General features: G+C 39.2%; 1 protein-coding gene across 2 annotated transcripts in view; it reads right to left on the bottom strand.

Annotated features, from left to right (window-relative positions):
- Positions 1 to 18,319, bottom strand: part of DCC (DCC netrin 1 receptor) — a 1,302,902-nt gene that overhangs the window by 117,962 nt on the left and 1,166,621 nt on the right. For both annotated transcript variants that reach the window (XM_061400228.1, XM_061400229.1), the window contains exon 21: positions 16,461 to 16,493. In XM_061400228.1, coding sequence (XP_061256212.1) covers positions 16,461 to 16,493 — 33 coding nt within the window. The remainder of the gene's footprint in view (positions 1 to 16,460; positions 16,494 to 18,319) is intronic.

Raw genomic sequence — 18,319 nt, 5'->3', positions numbered from 1 at the left:
GTACATGACTACTGGAGAAACCATAGCTTTAACTATATGGACCTTTGTCAGCAAAGTGATGTCTCTGTTTTTAAATATGTTTCTAGGTTTGTCATAGTTTTCCTTCATGACTGCAGTCACTACTGCAGTGATTTTGGAGCTCAAAAAAATAAAATATGTCACTGTTTCTGCTTTTTCTCCTTCTGTTTGCCATGAAGTCATGGGACTGGATGTCATGATCTTAGTTTTTTGAATGCTGAGTTTCAAGCCAGCTTTTTCACTCTCCTCTTTCACCCTCATCAATAGTCTCTTAACTTTCTACCAGCAAAGTGCTGTCATCTGTATATCTAAGGCTGTTGATATTTCTCGCAGCATCTTGATTCCAGCTTGTGATTCATCCATTCAAGCATTTTGAATGATGTAATAAGTTAAATAAGCAGAGTGACAATATACAGCCTTGATGTTCTCCTTTCACAATTTTCAAACAGTCTGTGTTGCATGTCCAGTTCTAACTGTTGCTTCTTGACCCACGTACAGGTTTCTCAGGAGACAAGTAAGATGGTTTGGTATCCCCATCTCTTTAAGAATTTTGCACAGTTTTCTGTAATCCACACAATCAAAAGCCTTAGCATAGTCAATGGATTCAAGTAGATGTTTTTCTCAAATTTCCTTGCTTTCTCCATGATCCAGTAAATGTTGGAAATTTGATCTCTGGTTCCTCTGTCTCTTTGAAACACAGCTAGTACACCTGGAAATTCTTGGTTCATGTACTGCTGAAGTCTGGCTTGAAGAATTTTGAACATAACCTTGCTATCATGTTATTGCAGATGGTGACTGCAGCCATGAAATTAAAAGACGCTTACTCCTTGGAAGAAAAGTTATGACCAAACTAGACAGCATATTAAAAAGCAGACACATTACTTTGCCAACAAAGGTCCGTCTAGTCAAGGCTATGGTTTTTTCAGTAGTCATGTATGGATGTGAGAGTTGGACTATAAAGAAAGCTGAGCACCAAAGAATTGATGCTTTTGAACTGTGGTGTTGGAGAAGACTCTTGAGAGTCCCTTGGACTACAAGGAGATCCAACCAGTCCATTCTAAAGGACATCAGTCCTGGGTGTTCACTGGAAGGACTGATGTTGAAGCTGAAACTCTAATACTTTGGCCACCTGATGTGAAGAGCTGACTCATTTGAAAAGGCCTTGATGCTGGGAAAGATTGAGGGCAGGAGGAGACAGGGACGACAGAGGATGAGATGGCTGGATGGCATCACTGACTCGATGGACGTGAGTCTCAGTGAACTCCGGGAGTTGGTGATGGACAGGGAGGCCTGGCATGCTGCGATTCATGGGGTCGCAAAGAGTCGGACACAACTGAGCGACTGAACTGAACTGAACTTGCTATCATGTGAAATGAGCCCAACTGTACAGTAGTTTGAACATTCTTGGCAGTGCTTTTCTTTGGGATTGGTAAGAAAAACTGACCTTTTTCCAGTCCTGTGGCCATTGGTGTGTTTTCCAAATTTTTTGGTGTATTGAGTTCAGCATTTTAACAGCATTTAAAATTTTATGATTTTAAAGAGCTCAGCTAAAATTCCATCACTTCCAGTAACTTTGCTCATAGCAATGCTTCCTAAGGCCCGACTGACCTCACACTCCAGGATATCCGGCTCTAGGTGAGTAACCATGGTTATCTGGATCATGAAGACCATTTTTGTATAGTTCTCTGTATTCTTGCCATATATTCTTTGCCTCTTCTGCCTCTGTTAGGTCCTTGCTGTTTCTGTCCTTTATCATGCTCATCCTTGCATGAAATAATCCCTTGATAGCTCCAATTTTCTTGACTATATCTCTAGTTTTTCCCATTACATTGTTTTCCTCTATTTCTCTGCCCTATTCGTTTAAGATCTTATCTCTCCTTGCTATTCTCTGGAACTCTGAAGTTGGGTATATCTTTCAGTTTCCCCCCTGCCTTTTGCTTCTCTTCTTTCCTCAGCTATTTATAAACCCCCCTCAGATAAACACTTTGCCTTCCTGCATTTCTTTTCCTTTGGGATGGTTTTGGTCACCACCTCCTGTACAGTGTTACTCATAGCTCTTCAAGCACTCTGTCAACCAGATCTAATCCCTTGATTCTATTAATCACCTCTATTGTATAATCATAAGGGATTTGATTTAGGTCATACCCGAATGGTCTAGTGTTTTCCCTACTTTCTTCAATTTAAGCCTGAATTTTGCAATAAGGAGCTGATGATCTGAGCCATAGTCAGCTCCAGGTCTTATTTTTGCTGACTGTATAAAGCTTCTCCATCTTTGGCTGTAAAGAACATAATCAGTCTGAGTTCGGTATTGATGATCTGGTGATGTCCACGTGTAGAGTCACCTCATGTTGTTGTAAAAACTGTGCTTGCTATGATCACTGTGTTCTCTTAACAAAACTCTGTTAGCCTTTGCCATGCTTCATTTTGGACTCCAAGGCCAAACTTCCTGTTATTCCAGGGGCCTTTTGACTTCCTATTTTTGTATTTTAATACTGTATGATGAAAAGGACATTTTTTTTTCTTCTGTTAGGTCTAGAAGGTCTTGTAGGTCTGCATAGAATCAGTCAACTTCAGCTCTTCGGCATCATTGTTTGGGCACAGACTTAGATTACTGTGATTTGAATGGTTTGCCTTGGAAATGAACTGAGATCATTCTGTTATTTTTGAGATTTCACCCAAGTACTACATTTTGGACTTTTGCTAACTTGGAGGGCTCCTCTCTTTCTTCTAAGGAGTTCTTGCCCACAGTAGTAGATATAATGGGCATCCGAATTAAATTCACCCGTTCCCATCCACTTTAGTTCACTGACTTCTAAGATGTCAGTGTTCACTCTTGCCATCTCCTGCTTGGCCACGTCCAATTATTTACCTTGATTCACGGACCCAACATTCCAGGTTCCTATGAAATATTGTTCTTGATAGCATCAGACTTTGCTTTCATCACCATACACATCCACATTTGAGCATCATTTCCACTTTGGCCCAGCTTCTTCATTATTTGTGGAGCTATTATAGCAACTGTCTTCTGCTCTTCCCCAGTAGCATATCAGCCACCTTCCAACCTGGGGGAGTGGGTGTGGTGGGCTCATCTTTTGGTGTCATATTTTTTGCCTTTTCATACTGTTCATGGGGTTCTCATGGCAAGAATACTGGAGTAAGTTGCCATTCCCTCCTCTAGTGAAGCACGTTTTATCAGAACTCTTCACTATGATCTGTCCGTCTTGGGTAGCTCTATGAAGCATGGTTCATAGCTCCATTGAGTTATGCAAGCCCCTTTGCCAGGACAAGGCTGTGATCCATGAAGGGGATATTGAGGTTTTGTGCTCAAGGATCCTGTGGCAAGTCTATGAGCAATAATTGACAGGAACGGGAATGCATTTGGTGACCTACTCTAGTCAGACCCAGTACAAGAGAACCAAATAAGCCATTGTCCATTTTTCCTTGACCATGAGAGGCATTTCTTTGGGGGTTCCGATTTCTGCCTTTATGCCATAAAATATAAATAGAGTAGACTCTGACAAGAAGTAAATTCATTTTCTGAACCCAGGTCTCCCACGTTGCAGGTGATTCTTTACCAGCTGAGCCACAAAGGAAGTCCAAGCATACTGGACTAAGCAGCCTATCCCTTCTCCAGCGGATCGTCCTGACCCAGGAATCAAACTGGGGTCTCCCGCATTGTAGGTGGATTATTTATCAACTAAGCTATCAGGGAAACTCTCTAAACATCCTTAGAAATCAGTATAAAATATAAGATTATAATTTCATATACAAATGTCATGAAGAGAGTGAACATATAGTTATTATGAAGATTAGGATACTTTAAGGGTGAAAAAACCTGCTATTAATAATTTTGTCTGGACCCAAGTGTCAATCAGGACACTTCTGGACAAAACAGAAATTTATTTATTCTAGATATGAACAATTAAAACAAATAAACTCTTAATTCCTAGCTCTTGGTTGACACTGCAGTTTGATTCTAGGTCCTGATTCCCTGTAGCACAGGCATAACCTTTTGTGGAACATGGCAAATGATGTGTAAAGAAAGTTGTGCAAGTGATTTTCTTTTTTGAAAAAAGAAAAAAGTTTACAAACATTTCACTTTTCATCTTTTGCAAATACAGATAAAAAGCAGCACTCGTCCAGACCAACACGTCCGGATTTCTAAGTATGTGGCAGATGTCAACCAAAGAAAAGAGAAGAAAAAATTCTTGTATCTATGAAATACATATGTATGTACGATGCTAGGAAAAATATATTCCTTAGAAAAGACCCTGATGTTGGGAAAGATTGAAGGCAGGAGGAGAAGGGGACACCAGAGGATGAGACGATTGGATGGCATCACTGACATGGACATGAGTTTGAGTAAACTCTGGGAGTTGGTGATGGACAGGGAAGCCTGGCGTGCTGCAGTTCATGGGGTCGCAGAGTCCGACACGATTGAGCGACTGAACTGAACTGCTAAGTATTATGAATTAAACACATATATGTGTGCACATCTATTTCAGAAGAACATTGGTTACTGTTATGAACTCTACCACCACTCATTTTCAACACCTTACAAGGGAGAATGGGTTAAAGACTCAAAAGGCAAATATCAGGGGACCAACAGACCTCTTCAGATCAATGAGATCTTTTGTGCACAGGAAACAGTTAGTCTCATCAAAGGTCTCAGGAAAGAGAAGCCCATACATTCTGATACATATGACTTTAAGTACTAATTAGCCTGCGTCACTTCATCCGGTCAGAAAAGAAAACTTGTCAACTGCTCCTGATCACACATGCCATAAGCTCCCGCCTATGAAAAGTCAGGTAAGTTTATTAGCTAGTGCGAATACCGTTCACATAAGTTTGGAATAAAACTTCTGTTAAAGTTTAATTGTTAACAGAATAAAAAACAATGATAATTTAATAATATTTAGTTCAGTTGCTCAGTTGTGTCTGACTCTTTGCGACCCCATGGACTGCAGCACGCCAGGCCTCCCTGTCCATCACCAACTCCCGGAAATTATTCAAACTCATGTCCATTGAGTTGGTGATGCCATCCAACCATCTCATTCCCTGTCATCCCCTTCTCCTCCCACCTTCCAAATCTTTCCCACTATCAGGGTCTTTTCAAGTGAGTCAGCTCTTCGCATCAGGTGGCCAAAGTATCGGAGTTTCAGCTTCAGCATCAGTCCTTCCAAGGAATATTCAGGACTGATTTCCTTTAGGATGGACTGGTTGGATCTCCTTGCAGTCCAAGGGACTCTCAAGAGTCTTCTCCAACACCACAGCTCAAAACCATCAGTTCCTCGGTGTTCAGCTTTCTTTATAGTCCAACTCTCACATCCATACATGACTACTGGAAAAACCAGAGCTTTGACTAGACAGACCTTTGTTGGCAAAATAATATCTCTGCTTTTTAATATGCTGTCTAGTTTGGTCATAACTTTTCTTCTAAGGAGTAAGCATCTTAATTTCATGGCTGCAGTCATCATCTGCAGTGATTTTGGAGCTCAGAAAAATAAAATCTGTCACTGTTTCCACTGTTTCCCCATCTATTTCCCATGAAGTGATGGGACTGCATGCCATGATCTTAGTTTTCTGAATGTTGAGCTTTAAGCCAACTTTTTCACTCTCTTCTTTCACTTTCATCAAGAGGTTGTTTTAGTTCTTCTTCACTTTCTGCCATAAGGGTGGTGTCATCTGCATGTCTGAGGTTACTGATATTTCTCCTGGCAATCTTGATTCCAGCTTGTGCTTCATCCAGCGTGGCATTTCTCATGATGTACTCTGCATATAAGTTAAATAAGCAAGGTGACAATATACAGCCTTGACATACTCCTTTTCCTATTTGTAACTAGTCTGTTCCATGTCCAGTTCTAACTGTTGCTTCCTGACCTGCATACAGATTTCTCAGGAGGCAGGTTGGGTGGTCTGATATTCCCATCTCTTTTGTGATCCACACAGTCAAAGGCTTTGGCATAGTCAATAAAGCAGAAATAGATGCTTTTCTGGAACTCTCTTGCTTTTTCCATGATCCAGCGGATGTTGGCAATTTGATCTCTGGTTCCTCTGCCTTTTCTAAAACCAGCTTGAACATCTGGAAGTTCACAGTCCATGTATTTTTGAAGGCTGGCTTGGAGAAATTTGAGCATTAATTTACTGGCATGTGAGATGAGTGCAATTGTGTGGTAGTTTGAACATTCTTTGGCATTGCCTTTCTTTGGGATTGGAATGAAAACCAACCTTTTCCAGTCCTGTGGCCACTGCTAAGTTTTCCAAATTGGCTGACATGTTGAGTGCAGCACTTTTACAGCATCATCTTTTTGGATTTGAAATTGCTCAACTGGAATTTGATCACCTCCACTAGCTTTGTTCATAGTGATGCTTAATAATATTTCTGATATGGTAAAGCTGAATGGTCTCTAAATCATCTCCTCTCACAAGTATCTCTTTGAATACATTCTTTCTGATAATGTATCTGGAATAATGGCCAGCATACAGGTCTAGGAAATCACTTTTAGAGGCAGCCTAGTTTTTATGAAAATTTTAAAAAGATTCTTTAAACATGGACACTTTCCTGGATGATTAGATCTTCCCAAGAACCTGTCCACTGACCAGACAGCAACATGGAAATGAGGCATGATCTTACATGGATTATAAAGGAGAACCATTCCCAAAGGCTTCCCCCACCTGGATGGTCCACAAATCTCTCCAAAAGGCAGTGTGAGAAATGTTTGTGTGTTAGTGAAATTGCCAAGTAGCACATCAAGAAATAACAGAAGAGCATGGATGCTCTCTCTTCTCCAAGTGACTATATGCAGGGAAATTCTAACTGCAGTGTGGAATCACTAGAATGGGGCATCCTGCTGGCTGCACTCTTAGTATGTGTAAATAATGACCTGGTTGTAGCACAGAACTTCTTCATTCATATATCTGCCCATGGCCCATCCATCTAGTCCACAAATGTGTTGAGTGGACCACCCACTGCTCTAAGCATTAGTAATATAAAAGGACTATTGCAGAGGTTCATAATCTAGTGAGAGAAAATATGTTAAGTGAATAATAACTACATTGTAAAATTCAAAAGTTAAAAAAAAATTTAAGTAGATGCACACGGAAAAACCGGACTATTGACTATTTCCACCCAGAAAAATGATGGAAGGTGTTTCAGGGGTGACATCTGAGGTGACATCACTTAGGGTGACCCCTGAGTTTTCAGGGGTGACACGTGGGAATTAAAAGATGAGTGTAAAAGTACCAGAGAAGAATGAACTGGGTAAGCTTAGAGAAAGAGGCCAAGATGAAATCATAAAACTCATTATATGCTTTACAAAAGAGTCTAGAGTTTTTCTTATAGGGGATAGATCCACTGAAGGTATTTAAAGCAGAAAAGTGACTCAATCAAATATGCATTCTAGTGTGATGATTCTAGCTGAGTGTGAAAAGCAACAGGAAAGACTTCTATAATAAATAGGATGAGGATGCTATTCATTACAAATTCATGATGTAAACATTATTAGCTCCGTTTTATAGATGAGCAAACTGCTCAGAAAGATGAACTAACATATTTATTTTAAGTGGTTTAATCTGTCTGACTTTGATGATGATGGTTTTACCATTATTGAGCAATTTAATAAATGAAAGATGAATAGGGAGTGAGTTTGTTCGCCTAAGTTGATCGCCTAAGTTGATCAGGGTGTATGATTGGGAGGGCTTTGCTGTGTGGGAGGGCTTTGCTGTGTGGGTCTAACTTAAGATGGTAGCTCCATTCTCAGTAAGGCACACAAAACACAACAGACTTTGGAAAAGAAACGAAATAGTTGTCTTTGTCACCACGCAGAGGACGGGGACAAGTGAAGGCGTCCTTTCAGAAAAGGCATAACGGAAGCGGGCCAAAGGAGCTAGGAAAACTCTTTAAAGAGTTGATGACGGAGAGTGAGGCCCTGTTCCTATTCCAGATTTTCCTTTCCTCTCCCCGACCCTCACTCTCACTGATGCTGTTCCCCTCAAACAACTTTGGATCAGTATCAGCAGTCAAGAGTGAATGGGGTTTGCAGGATTCTGGATGCAGGGAACACTGCTGGTCCTTAGGAGCCTACGACAGTAGGCACTTGATGTATTTCAGAGTAAAAAGCCCGGAGAACTGTTGTGTTAGAGCAGAGAGAAACAGCAAAAGCACGGTTACCAATTTATCTCAACCACAGTGTCCTAGTCTGTACAGCGGTGCCCTAATTATGCCCTGAACACGTTTTGCAATCCTCATTCTTTGAGCAGCTTCTTGCTTTTCCCATCCTAGGATTTTTCTGAATAAAAGTTCAAGTTGTTTTCCCTCTATAGTCATTTGTGCTGACTCAAGTTTTACTCGTATATTTAAACTACTGGATCTTAAGAAGTCTTTTTACTGCTACTCACAGTGATTCCTGTCTGAAACCCTATCACATGCATATGCAGATAGTACCACCTGCTTTAGCATTTCATACTTTTCATATCCGGCTGCGAGTCTTTACATCCTAACTATACTGTATCTTTTTGCAAATGAACCCATGGAACCATACTTCCTTCTTATGTTTCATCACATCCAGAACAGTGCTAGGCAAATAGTTTTAAACAGGTTGTCAAAAGTGAGTCCAACTGTTTTCATATCGCACATTTGGAATTTCAAAACCTCCTCTGCACCCACTAGTTTTGATTTTGTTCTTTCCATACTCAGGATCATGAGCAGCTGCTGAACGGCAAGTGTATACATTCTCTCTGACAGTAAATGACAGAGAAGGTCAAGAAAGATGAAGAGGGTGAAGAACCTTCACAGAGAAGGGCAAAGGTCAAGAAAAGGACACAGTGGATCAAAATCATCTACAACGTGACCACCTCTTCCTGAATCAGAGAGAACTTGTCTTTCTCTTCAGCTTTAATTTAATAGATGAATATTGAAGATACATTTTCCCTACTGGAAAAAATATTTTCGTATCTTTTTCATCCCCCCCAAAATCAATCACCTATACAGTCATCCCTCAATACCTGCAGGGATCGGGTCCAGGACTTGCCTCAGAGGCCAAAATCCATGGATGCTCAAATATAATAGGTAAACACAGGACAGGATCCAACACTGGCTGAATCTGCAGGTTTGGAACAGGAAGATAGGGAGGGCTGGCTGCACAGTATCCCACAGGCATGAGCACTATTACTTTTGGGTTTTCCAAACGATACTTTGGATGAGATGGTAAAGTCTATCTTTCCAGATTACTCCGTTTCTCAAATATCTGTGTCATAATTCAACTCAACAAACTCTTATCAGTCAACTATAATATGATAGGTTCAAAACTAGAGATTGGGGGTGTAGGGAGGCAGAGATGACAATGTGAATGAGACTAGCCCTTTGCCACCAAGAAATTTACAACCTGGCCAAGACGTTGGGGGTACCTATATAGATGAACTATAAGAAACAAATAGCATAGCAGGGACTAAACTGGGTGTTATGCACACACAGAAGAATAAATGACCAGAAAGGTAACAAAGACTTCTTGGACAAAAGACAATTGAGAAGAAGCCTTCAAAGATAAGGACTCGTCTCAATAGAGAAAGGGGGAATGCACTGCTAAGGCTAAGAGGACAGTACTAGCTAGAGCATGGAGTTCTAAAGATACTTTTTTTCCAGAGTGATTTGTGAATCTTTGCTAATAGACTGTGACATACATGGAGGGATAAACTGGTTGTGAGTCTAGAAGGGGAAATTTGAGGTCAGACAACCAGGACCTTGATGTCAAAGAACTGACTTCATTCTTCAAGTAACAGTGAACCATCTGTGTTTCAGAAAGAAAACTGATGAGGCAGAATCCAGGACTGATAAAGCAGGCAGAAAATAAAGCTAGGAACTTAATATTTGGCTGATATCTATGACAAAGAAGGACCTTTGGCATCACAGGGGGCTTGACAATAAGGACTTGCATAAGATCTCTTTTTGAGGGCTTATTAATGAAAATGTCTAGCTTTCAGGTCTGAGAAGATTAAAACTATACCATGAATCATGTCAACTTCTGTAAGCATTATGTGCATTTTTTTTTTCTTTCAAAGTTACCTATTAAAACATTATAACTTCTGAGAGGTTGACTAGACAGTTTCTTCGTTGCTTGCTGGGAAAGGATATTTTATTAAAAGCACATTACTCATTTTGGGCCTCTAGTTTTTTTTTTTTTTTTTTAACACTATAATTTCCAGAATTGCAAAATTCTGGAGCTGAGAAAAACATATGTGAGAGTAGTTTTTTTTTCAAGGGAGTGTAGCAAGCAGTTGACTAATAAAGTGAGTTGAAATTATACAGGATAATAGGGTAAAAAGAGGTTTTCATTTTGAATTAAATGACTCCCATCAAAAGGTGCTAAAGGTGTCAATTTCTCAAACAGCAGCCTGTCTCCTGTGATCCAAATCCTGCAAAATCTGAATTACATTAACTGAATTCAAGCTTGACTAGACTGCCTTGAAAAGCTTATTTCTCTAAAACTGGAAACAATTAACATTCTGTTTATTCATGAGATCAAACTTGTTGAGGTGGAAAATGGCCAGTGTAATGTCAAGTACTTGGCCTGAATACCCTATTGAGGAAAGACAAAGACCTTTAAACTGGGTGAATTTATGGGAAGGGTGTGTAAGTTTCAGTTTCTTGATAACAAAGAAGGAGTTGATTAACTTACTGCATTTCCAGAAATTATACATTGGTTCTGAGCAGAGATTCTCAAGCTACTTAGCCTGGGTATATGTTTCAGCCTAACTACTTACATACTGTGAGTCTCTGGCAAGATGTGACCTCTTAAGAGTTTTACTTTCTGCATCTGTAAGGATGTGAGAGCTAACTAGGATAGAACATGCACAACGCGCAGAAGAGTGCAGATGTCCAGCGGGAGTGCTGACGTGCGAAGGGCTACCCGACCCGAAGATGCTGTGCCTGCGCTTTAGTTTTCTAATACCAATTCTAAAATTTGATCATCTGAAACTTAAAAGAAATCAAAGATCATTTGGGCTAAGTCATCATTTTACAGGTGAGGATGCTGAGAGAAGTTCAGTCCCACGCCCAAATCCACATAGGAGCTCACAGTGTCAGCACGGTGCTAGCATCTTGGGCATCCGATTGCATTCTGGTTCTCTTCCATCACACACCGAGCTGACGGCAAAGCCCGGAGCATTACCAGCCATTATCGCCATTCAGAGGAGTGTAATTCTCTCTCGGCAGTGGGAGGGCAATTCTCAGGAGGCCGCCTTCATCTGGATCTAAAAACTGGCCTGTGAATTTATGCCTCTTTTCTAGGTCTCCTGTTTTACATCACCCCTCTGCAGGCCATGGTGAATTAAAGATACTTGATGGTGCTTGAAGCAAGCCATTTTCCCTCATAATTCACATCAGCAGTGATACAGATCATTTCATGAGGATTCCTCTTTATGGTACCATGTCATGGACACAGCACCTGTACTATTACCCCGGTGGGCAAGCATGGAAACACACATGAAACTTAGCATTTGTCTTCATGCTAAGAATTACCAGTTTTTACATTATTGACACCTCAACACAGAGGATAACATTTTGGGGTTAAATGCTAATGGCTCAGTTGGTAAAGAATATGCCTGCAATACAGGAGACCCGGATTTGATACCTGGGTCAGAAAGATTGCCTGGAGAAGGAAATGGCAACCCACCCCAGTATTCTTTCCTGGAGAATTCCATAGACAGAGGAGCCAGGCAGACTGCAGTCCATGGGGTCACAAAGAATCGGACACGATTGTGCAACTACCTTTCCTTTCACTTGCTCAAGGGTGCAAAAGCAATCATTTATGATTAAAAGTTTGATCTAATAATTACTTTCAAGAATTGGTCATACTTTATAGTTTTGGCTATCCTCCACTGTGATCCCCAAACAAGAGGCTTTAATAAATGCTTCTGTTTGAAGATCTAAAAGGTTTAAGCTGATTGTAGAAAAAGAGCCAATTTTTTCATAAATAGAGCAACAGTCTACAAAGGAAAGACAATATACTCTAGGAGTCAGAGATAAACATGTTTGAGTTCCAACTCTGCCTGATACTATATCTGAGTGACCTGCACAACATTTTTTTCTGCTTCCTCATTTGAAAATCTGGAAAGAGAATCAGTGAAAGAACAGTTTTGGTTTTGAAAGTAGATGGTATGTACTGAATTATGTCCTCTCCATCCCCAAATTCATATGTTGAATTCATGACACCAAGTTTAACTGTATTAGGAGACACAGGTCTTTATAGAAGTACTTGAAGTTAAATGAGGTCATAAGGGTGGGGCCCTGATCCAATAAGATTAGCATCCTTATAAGCAGGGTCATGAGTTCACTCTCACTCTCTCCACCCCGTGAGGACAATTCAGCAAGAAGGCAGCAGTCTGCAAGCCAGGAAGAGAGTTCTCACCAGAAACCAACCCTGCCAAACCCTGATCTGAGACTTCCAGCCTCCAGAACTATGAGAAAATACATTTGTTACTTAACCCACCCAAACTGTGGTGTTTTGAATTGGCCACTCGAGCTGACCAAGGCAGTAGAGATAGGACCATGCTTGTGTTTCCTGAGATAAAGGACTGTCAGGATCATATATTCAGTGCTGCAGCTTCCCACTTACAGGATGATCTCAGATTGATAACTGCTTTGTTCTGTAGAATATTCACTGAATTGGGGAAAGAAAGGCTGATATTAGGAAAGTATCTATACGCCCACTTTAGATGCAGGGACTTTACAGATATACGTCAAAAGTGCCATGTGTGTGTATATGTATATATAGCATGTGGTCATACTTGGTGGTTCAAAATAGGGATTTTGAAAGATGGCTGTCTGGGTTTGAATCATGGTCTTGATGCTCACCAGCTGGGTGTCTACAGGCAAATCACTTGAACTCTGTGAGCTTCCGCTTCTTATATGACAGGGTGTCTCCCACAGTATTCCCAGGTGGCACTAGTGGTACAGAACCTGCCTGCAGTGCAAGAGATGAAAGAGATGTGGCTTTGATCCCTGGGTCAAGAAGATCGCTTGGGAGAGGACATGGCAACTCACTCCAGTATTTTTGCCTGGAGAACCCCATGGACAGAGGAGCCTGGTGAGCTACAGTTCATATGGTGGCAAAGGGTCAGACATGTCTGTGGTGACTTAGCACACACACACATTATGTGGATTAAATGAGTCAATACATGTTAAGCTCTTAGAATAGCAGTTGGTGGTGAAAGCTTCACAAGGATTAATTTTACTATTATACACACCCACCCAGACACAGGCAAATTAACAGGGTTTTTACCAAAATATGAAAAATAAAAAAGGAACACAGTCTGTATCTTTTCCACTCACTTTCCTTCTCCAACTGACCCTCCAGAGGAGTAAATCTGCAATTAACCTCTAAAATCCCATGATGACTTTAAAACTTATTGGCTGCTTGTGCCTACAAGAGACTAGAGAAATAATTAAGATGTGGAACAAGAGATGTGAAAACGGTAGATCTGATCAATTTACACTTACATGAAGGGGAAAAGGAGTTCTATGTAAATCATCCATCATTTTCATGCTAGCATTGCTATTACTCAGAAGAAAACACTTTCCCCCAATCAGAAGCGACTCAAACATAACTGACTTTTTGTTTTCAGATTTACATCCTTCAAGGGAGATATTAAATTCCAAGAAAAGGTAATTGTGACAAGAGATCACAGTGACACTTTTTAAAAACAATCAAAACTTTTCTCACTTTTTCTCATATGAGTCAAACTCAACCTCCTGCTTTTCTATTTAGGATTCATCTTTGCAAGGTTAACTCTGACCCAGGGTACTAAATTTTCTCTCTGAGCAAATTTTCTCTCAACAGAAATTCAGCGCTTGTCGTAAATATAACTGTGGGATCATTTCACCATGGGAAGGGGACAAATTGGTCTAACAGAGAGCACAATAATGCATATCCAGCTGATTTGCTGTGTGCCGAGAGTGGGGATCTTCAAAGCAGCCTTTTCCTATTATTCCCATCAATCTTAGAGGAATCTTTACACGGGGTTATTTTTCGAGTACTAAGTCTGATTTTGTTTTCAAAGAGTTTTGGATGGCCAACAAATTTTATATGCTTTCTTTGTAAGAATTTAAAGATCTGGCTTATAACCACTAAATTACATACTGTCACTCCTTCTCACTTTTACAAGTAATTAGAGTTTGATGTAAAATTTAGAACCTATCAATTTGACCAACTGTATACCACTTGTGCTTGAGTAAGGGACAAAGTAGTATAATCTGTGACAGAATCGAAGTAATGTCAGATGAAGAAAAAGAACAAATGCCCGAATATATGAACACAGCCACTGGCAATAATTCTTGGGAATTCCTTTTGTTCCCAGGAATTGATCTGATTTCACTGTCAATGTGAGGATCTGAGTAAAATCCATGGAGAGTGTGTGACCAAAGAGACTGTACAAAATATATTTCTTGGTAGCTGAAAATATTATTACCAAAACAATGAACAAATAACAGCAAAAAAAAAATTAAAAGGGATCCAGAAACAACTGGAAATCCACTACATTGAGAAGCCTGAGCATACTGTCACTCAAATGGCTAATAATGTAACTTTTCATCTGGTTCAGTTATTTAAAAACTGTTTTCATATTTTCTTTCTCTATATATATACTTTTTCTAAACATAATTTCAAAACTTTGGAGCTGCCTGCCTGTGGAAGCTCCAAATTCATTTAAGTTAAGAATGCTATGCAAAGTTGTTTTAATTATTTTTAATTGAAATTATAAATTCTGCTAATTAACTAGTCCAGCTTGAATTTAGATAGCACCAATGTTTAATTTACCTAATAAAATACATGCTAGCTGCCAATTACTTATCATTAGTGGCTTTTCAAATATTACTGTTTAGTAGATACTGACCTTACGAAAATATTTTAAGTGTAAGCAAGCAGGAACATATAGGTGATTAAGTGAAGTGAAAGTCACTCAGTTGTGTCCAACTCTTTGCGACCCCATGTACAGTCAATGGAATTCTTCAGGCCAGAATACTGGAGTGGGTAGCCTTTCCCTTCTCCAGGGTATCTTCCCAATTCAGGGATCAAACCCAGGTCTCCCGCATTGTGGGCTGATTCTTTACCAGTTGAGCCACCAGGGAACCTCAAGAATACTGGAGTGGGTAGCCTATCCCTTCTCCAGGATCTTTCCTACCCAAGAATCAAACCAGGGATCTCCTCCATTGCAGGCAGATTCTTTACCAACTGAGCTATCAGGGAATGATTAATGGAAAATTTAACCCTGGGTGGACATTTCTGTGTATTGCATCATTTCAGTTACTGCCTGTATGAAGTGTTGGCCATATTCTCTTAAGCAGAGGGATGATATAAGGACCCAGAGATAAACCTGAATACAGGATCATTAAATCAAATACTGCTCATGTAGACAATCTGCTACTGTTAGTGAAACAACATTCAGATTCTTAGTATTTGTCAACAGTTGAAAAGTATTCTTGTTGAAAAGCATAGTCTACACCACGATGCCTTAGAGACATGATGATGGTAGGGAGGTTACGTTGACAATAATGTCTCAAGCAGGAAACAATTATACAAGCTGTGAGCTCTGAACCAATACTCACAACACCAACAGTCACCAGTTCTGAGCATTTCCAAACGCTTGCTTTTGGAAGACTACAACATCCTACAAAAATCAAATGCATAAACTATTCTTTTTTTTTTCCCCTGTGGCATTCTACTAATTATCTTTGTGCAAAAAAAAAAAATGGAATCTTAATACATCAGTCTACAAATCATGGTAATAAATTCCTATCTACCTGAGAATTGATGGATTTGATTTATTTCCATTTTCCTCTGTGTAAAACCATCTCTGTTTCTCTACACAAATCAGCTTTTAGCAAATGAATGGAAGGAGGACAAAATACTGCAAGTAAAACTGGCACCTTATTCTTAAAATGAAAATTTTATGGCTTCAAAATGAACAAAAGTATTGCCCTAAAAAAGTTGACCTAACTTTGTTTTTCTGTGTGAAAAGCAGCTCATTGTAGAGGAAAAGCACACACGAGTTATGGGTCTTCTCTGTCGAGCTACAGAACTTTAATCCAGAGCTCATGAAAGGGTGCAAGAGCAGCTTGAAAATTATGCTGAGCTTAATTACACTTAATGTGAATTATTCAGAAGTGCAGACAGAGACTAAAAATTTATTTCATACAAAGAAGCTTGACATTTTAATTGGTCCTTCAGAATGGAGACAAAACAATTTCCTCTCAAGAAAATTTACATCCTCCCTATCAGAGCCGAAACCTCAGCCAAGCAGAACTTCATTAACTAGATTAATTATCGCACTAGTGTCTGCTTCATCAGGTGTATGGCCCAGGTAGAAAGAAGAAAATGAAATAATGACCGACATTTCTAAAAGACAGCATTGACCCAAGGAGGGAAAAATGACGGATGAAAACCACCAACCTTGGTCATTAGCCATTGTGTCAGGGTGTTCCACTGTGGAGGAAAGAGAAATAATATTATTAGATTTTGGCAGTTTCCATCAAGAAAGGTGACATTTCTAGCCAACGGTTTTATTAGTGAGTTCTCACATCAAGGCCAATGCCCTACTGAAATAAAATTGATAAGGAGTCAGTTACTGTGATTATTTCCATTAAATTAAAGAAAGAATTTGAAAGTAATATTTTGCTGTGTAAATGTGTTGTAAAAATGTTTTTTGTAACAGTCCTCTAAAAACAAACTTAAGATTATTTTCATGCAAGTTTAATAATACAATTAATAGTAATAAATGTATGCTATTACCAAGTAATTATCATCCATATACTTTAAATAAGTTAAGGAAGCTATTTTCTTGTATTTATTTTTAATTTTTCAACGAGAGAACTTAACCAATTTTCAGATGAACGGAGTAAAGTAATAAATTATTATAAAGTTTAATCTAAATGGTTTGATTTTAAACCTTGTGAGGCAAGGTGCTGAATTGTTGACTATTTTAAATGAATTATGTATCAGTCAGTCAGTCACTTTAGTAGCTCAGTCGTGTCCGACTCTGTGACCCCATGGACTGCAGCACGTGAGGCCTCCCTGTCCATCACCATCTCCCAGAGTTTATTCAAACTCATGTCCATTGAGTTGATGATGCCATCGAACCATCTCATCTTCTGTTGTCCCCTTCTCCTCCCACCTTCAATCTTTCCCAGCATCAGGGTCTTTTCAAATGATTCTGTTCTTCGCATCAGGTGGCCAAAGTATTGGAGCTTCAGCTTCAGCATCAGTCCTTTCAAGCAATATTCAGGACTGATTTCCTTTAGGATGCACTGGTTGGATCTCCTTGCAGTCCAAGGGACTCTCAAGAGTCTTCTCCAACACCACAGTTCAAATGCATCAGTTCTTCGGCGCTCAGCTTTGTTTATAGTCCAACTCTCACATCCATACATGACTAATGGAAAAACCATAGCTTTGACAAGATGGACCTTTGTTGGCAAAGTAATGTCTCTGCTTTTTAATATGCTGTCTAGGTTGGTCATATACAGAATTATGTATACTGTTCTTGAAAATAATTTGTTAGATTTTAAGATATCTCTAAATTTTTGAAAAGTGTCTTCTGTTAACCAAATGTAACTAAATATGAGGTAAATCTCTGTGAAACACTGCTTTCCTAGAAATTGTGAAATGACATTTTGACTAACATAGATCTCTGTAAGTTTCCATCAGTTAGACTTATTTCAACTATACTTGATTTTCTTTGATCTTTGAGTCTTATGGCTTTATTTAACTCACTTAATTGCAGTCAGACACTTAGGCTACCACATTTGCTGGTTTGCTTTTTGTATATGTCTCAAAGTCAGAGAGAGAAAAGTATAATGGTTTCCGATGGGCAGCAACCTATAATCTATTTTCTTATTACATGTAGTGGTCTCATAGCAAATCCATTATTATTGTTTGAAAAATACTTAAAGCAAATATCTTGTAGGTGGCAGTCCTTCCTTTTCCTTTTAGTTGAAAGAATACAAATAATTGTGCAAAATAACATATAAAATCAAAATACTTAATAATGCTGTAGGTAAGAACCACTTTCAAATACAGGGTTTATAAATGTTATATCACAGAAGGACAAACTCCTAAACCAGAGACCATTTGCAATTTGTTTCATTTTCAAATAATACAGAGGCATGGTCTATGAAAAAGATAAACCAGGAAAGATATCTTACTAAGTAGAAGACTGAATTATGAATCACTTTTTGGAAAATGATGTATAAAAGCATGCTTATTAGATTAAGATTCAACAAGCTTTAAGTTTTATAACTGTCTTTGTATCTCCT

Source organism: Bos javanicus, chromosome 24, assembly GCF_032452875.1.
Source record: "Bos javanicus breed banteng chromosome 24, ARS-OSU_banteng_1.0, whole genome shotgun sequence".
Taxonomy (NCBI): Eukaryota; Metazoa; Chordata; class Mammalia; order Artiodactyla; family Bovidae; genus Bos; species Bos javanicus.
The sequence above is the reverse complement of the archived record's forward strand: the minus strand, read 5'-3'. Positions and strand labels throughout refer to the sequence as shown.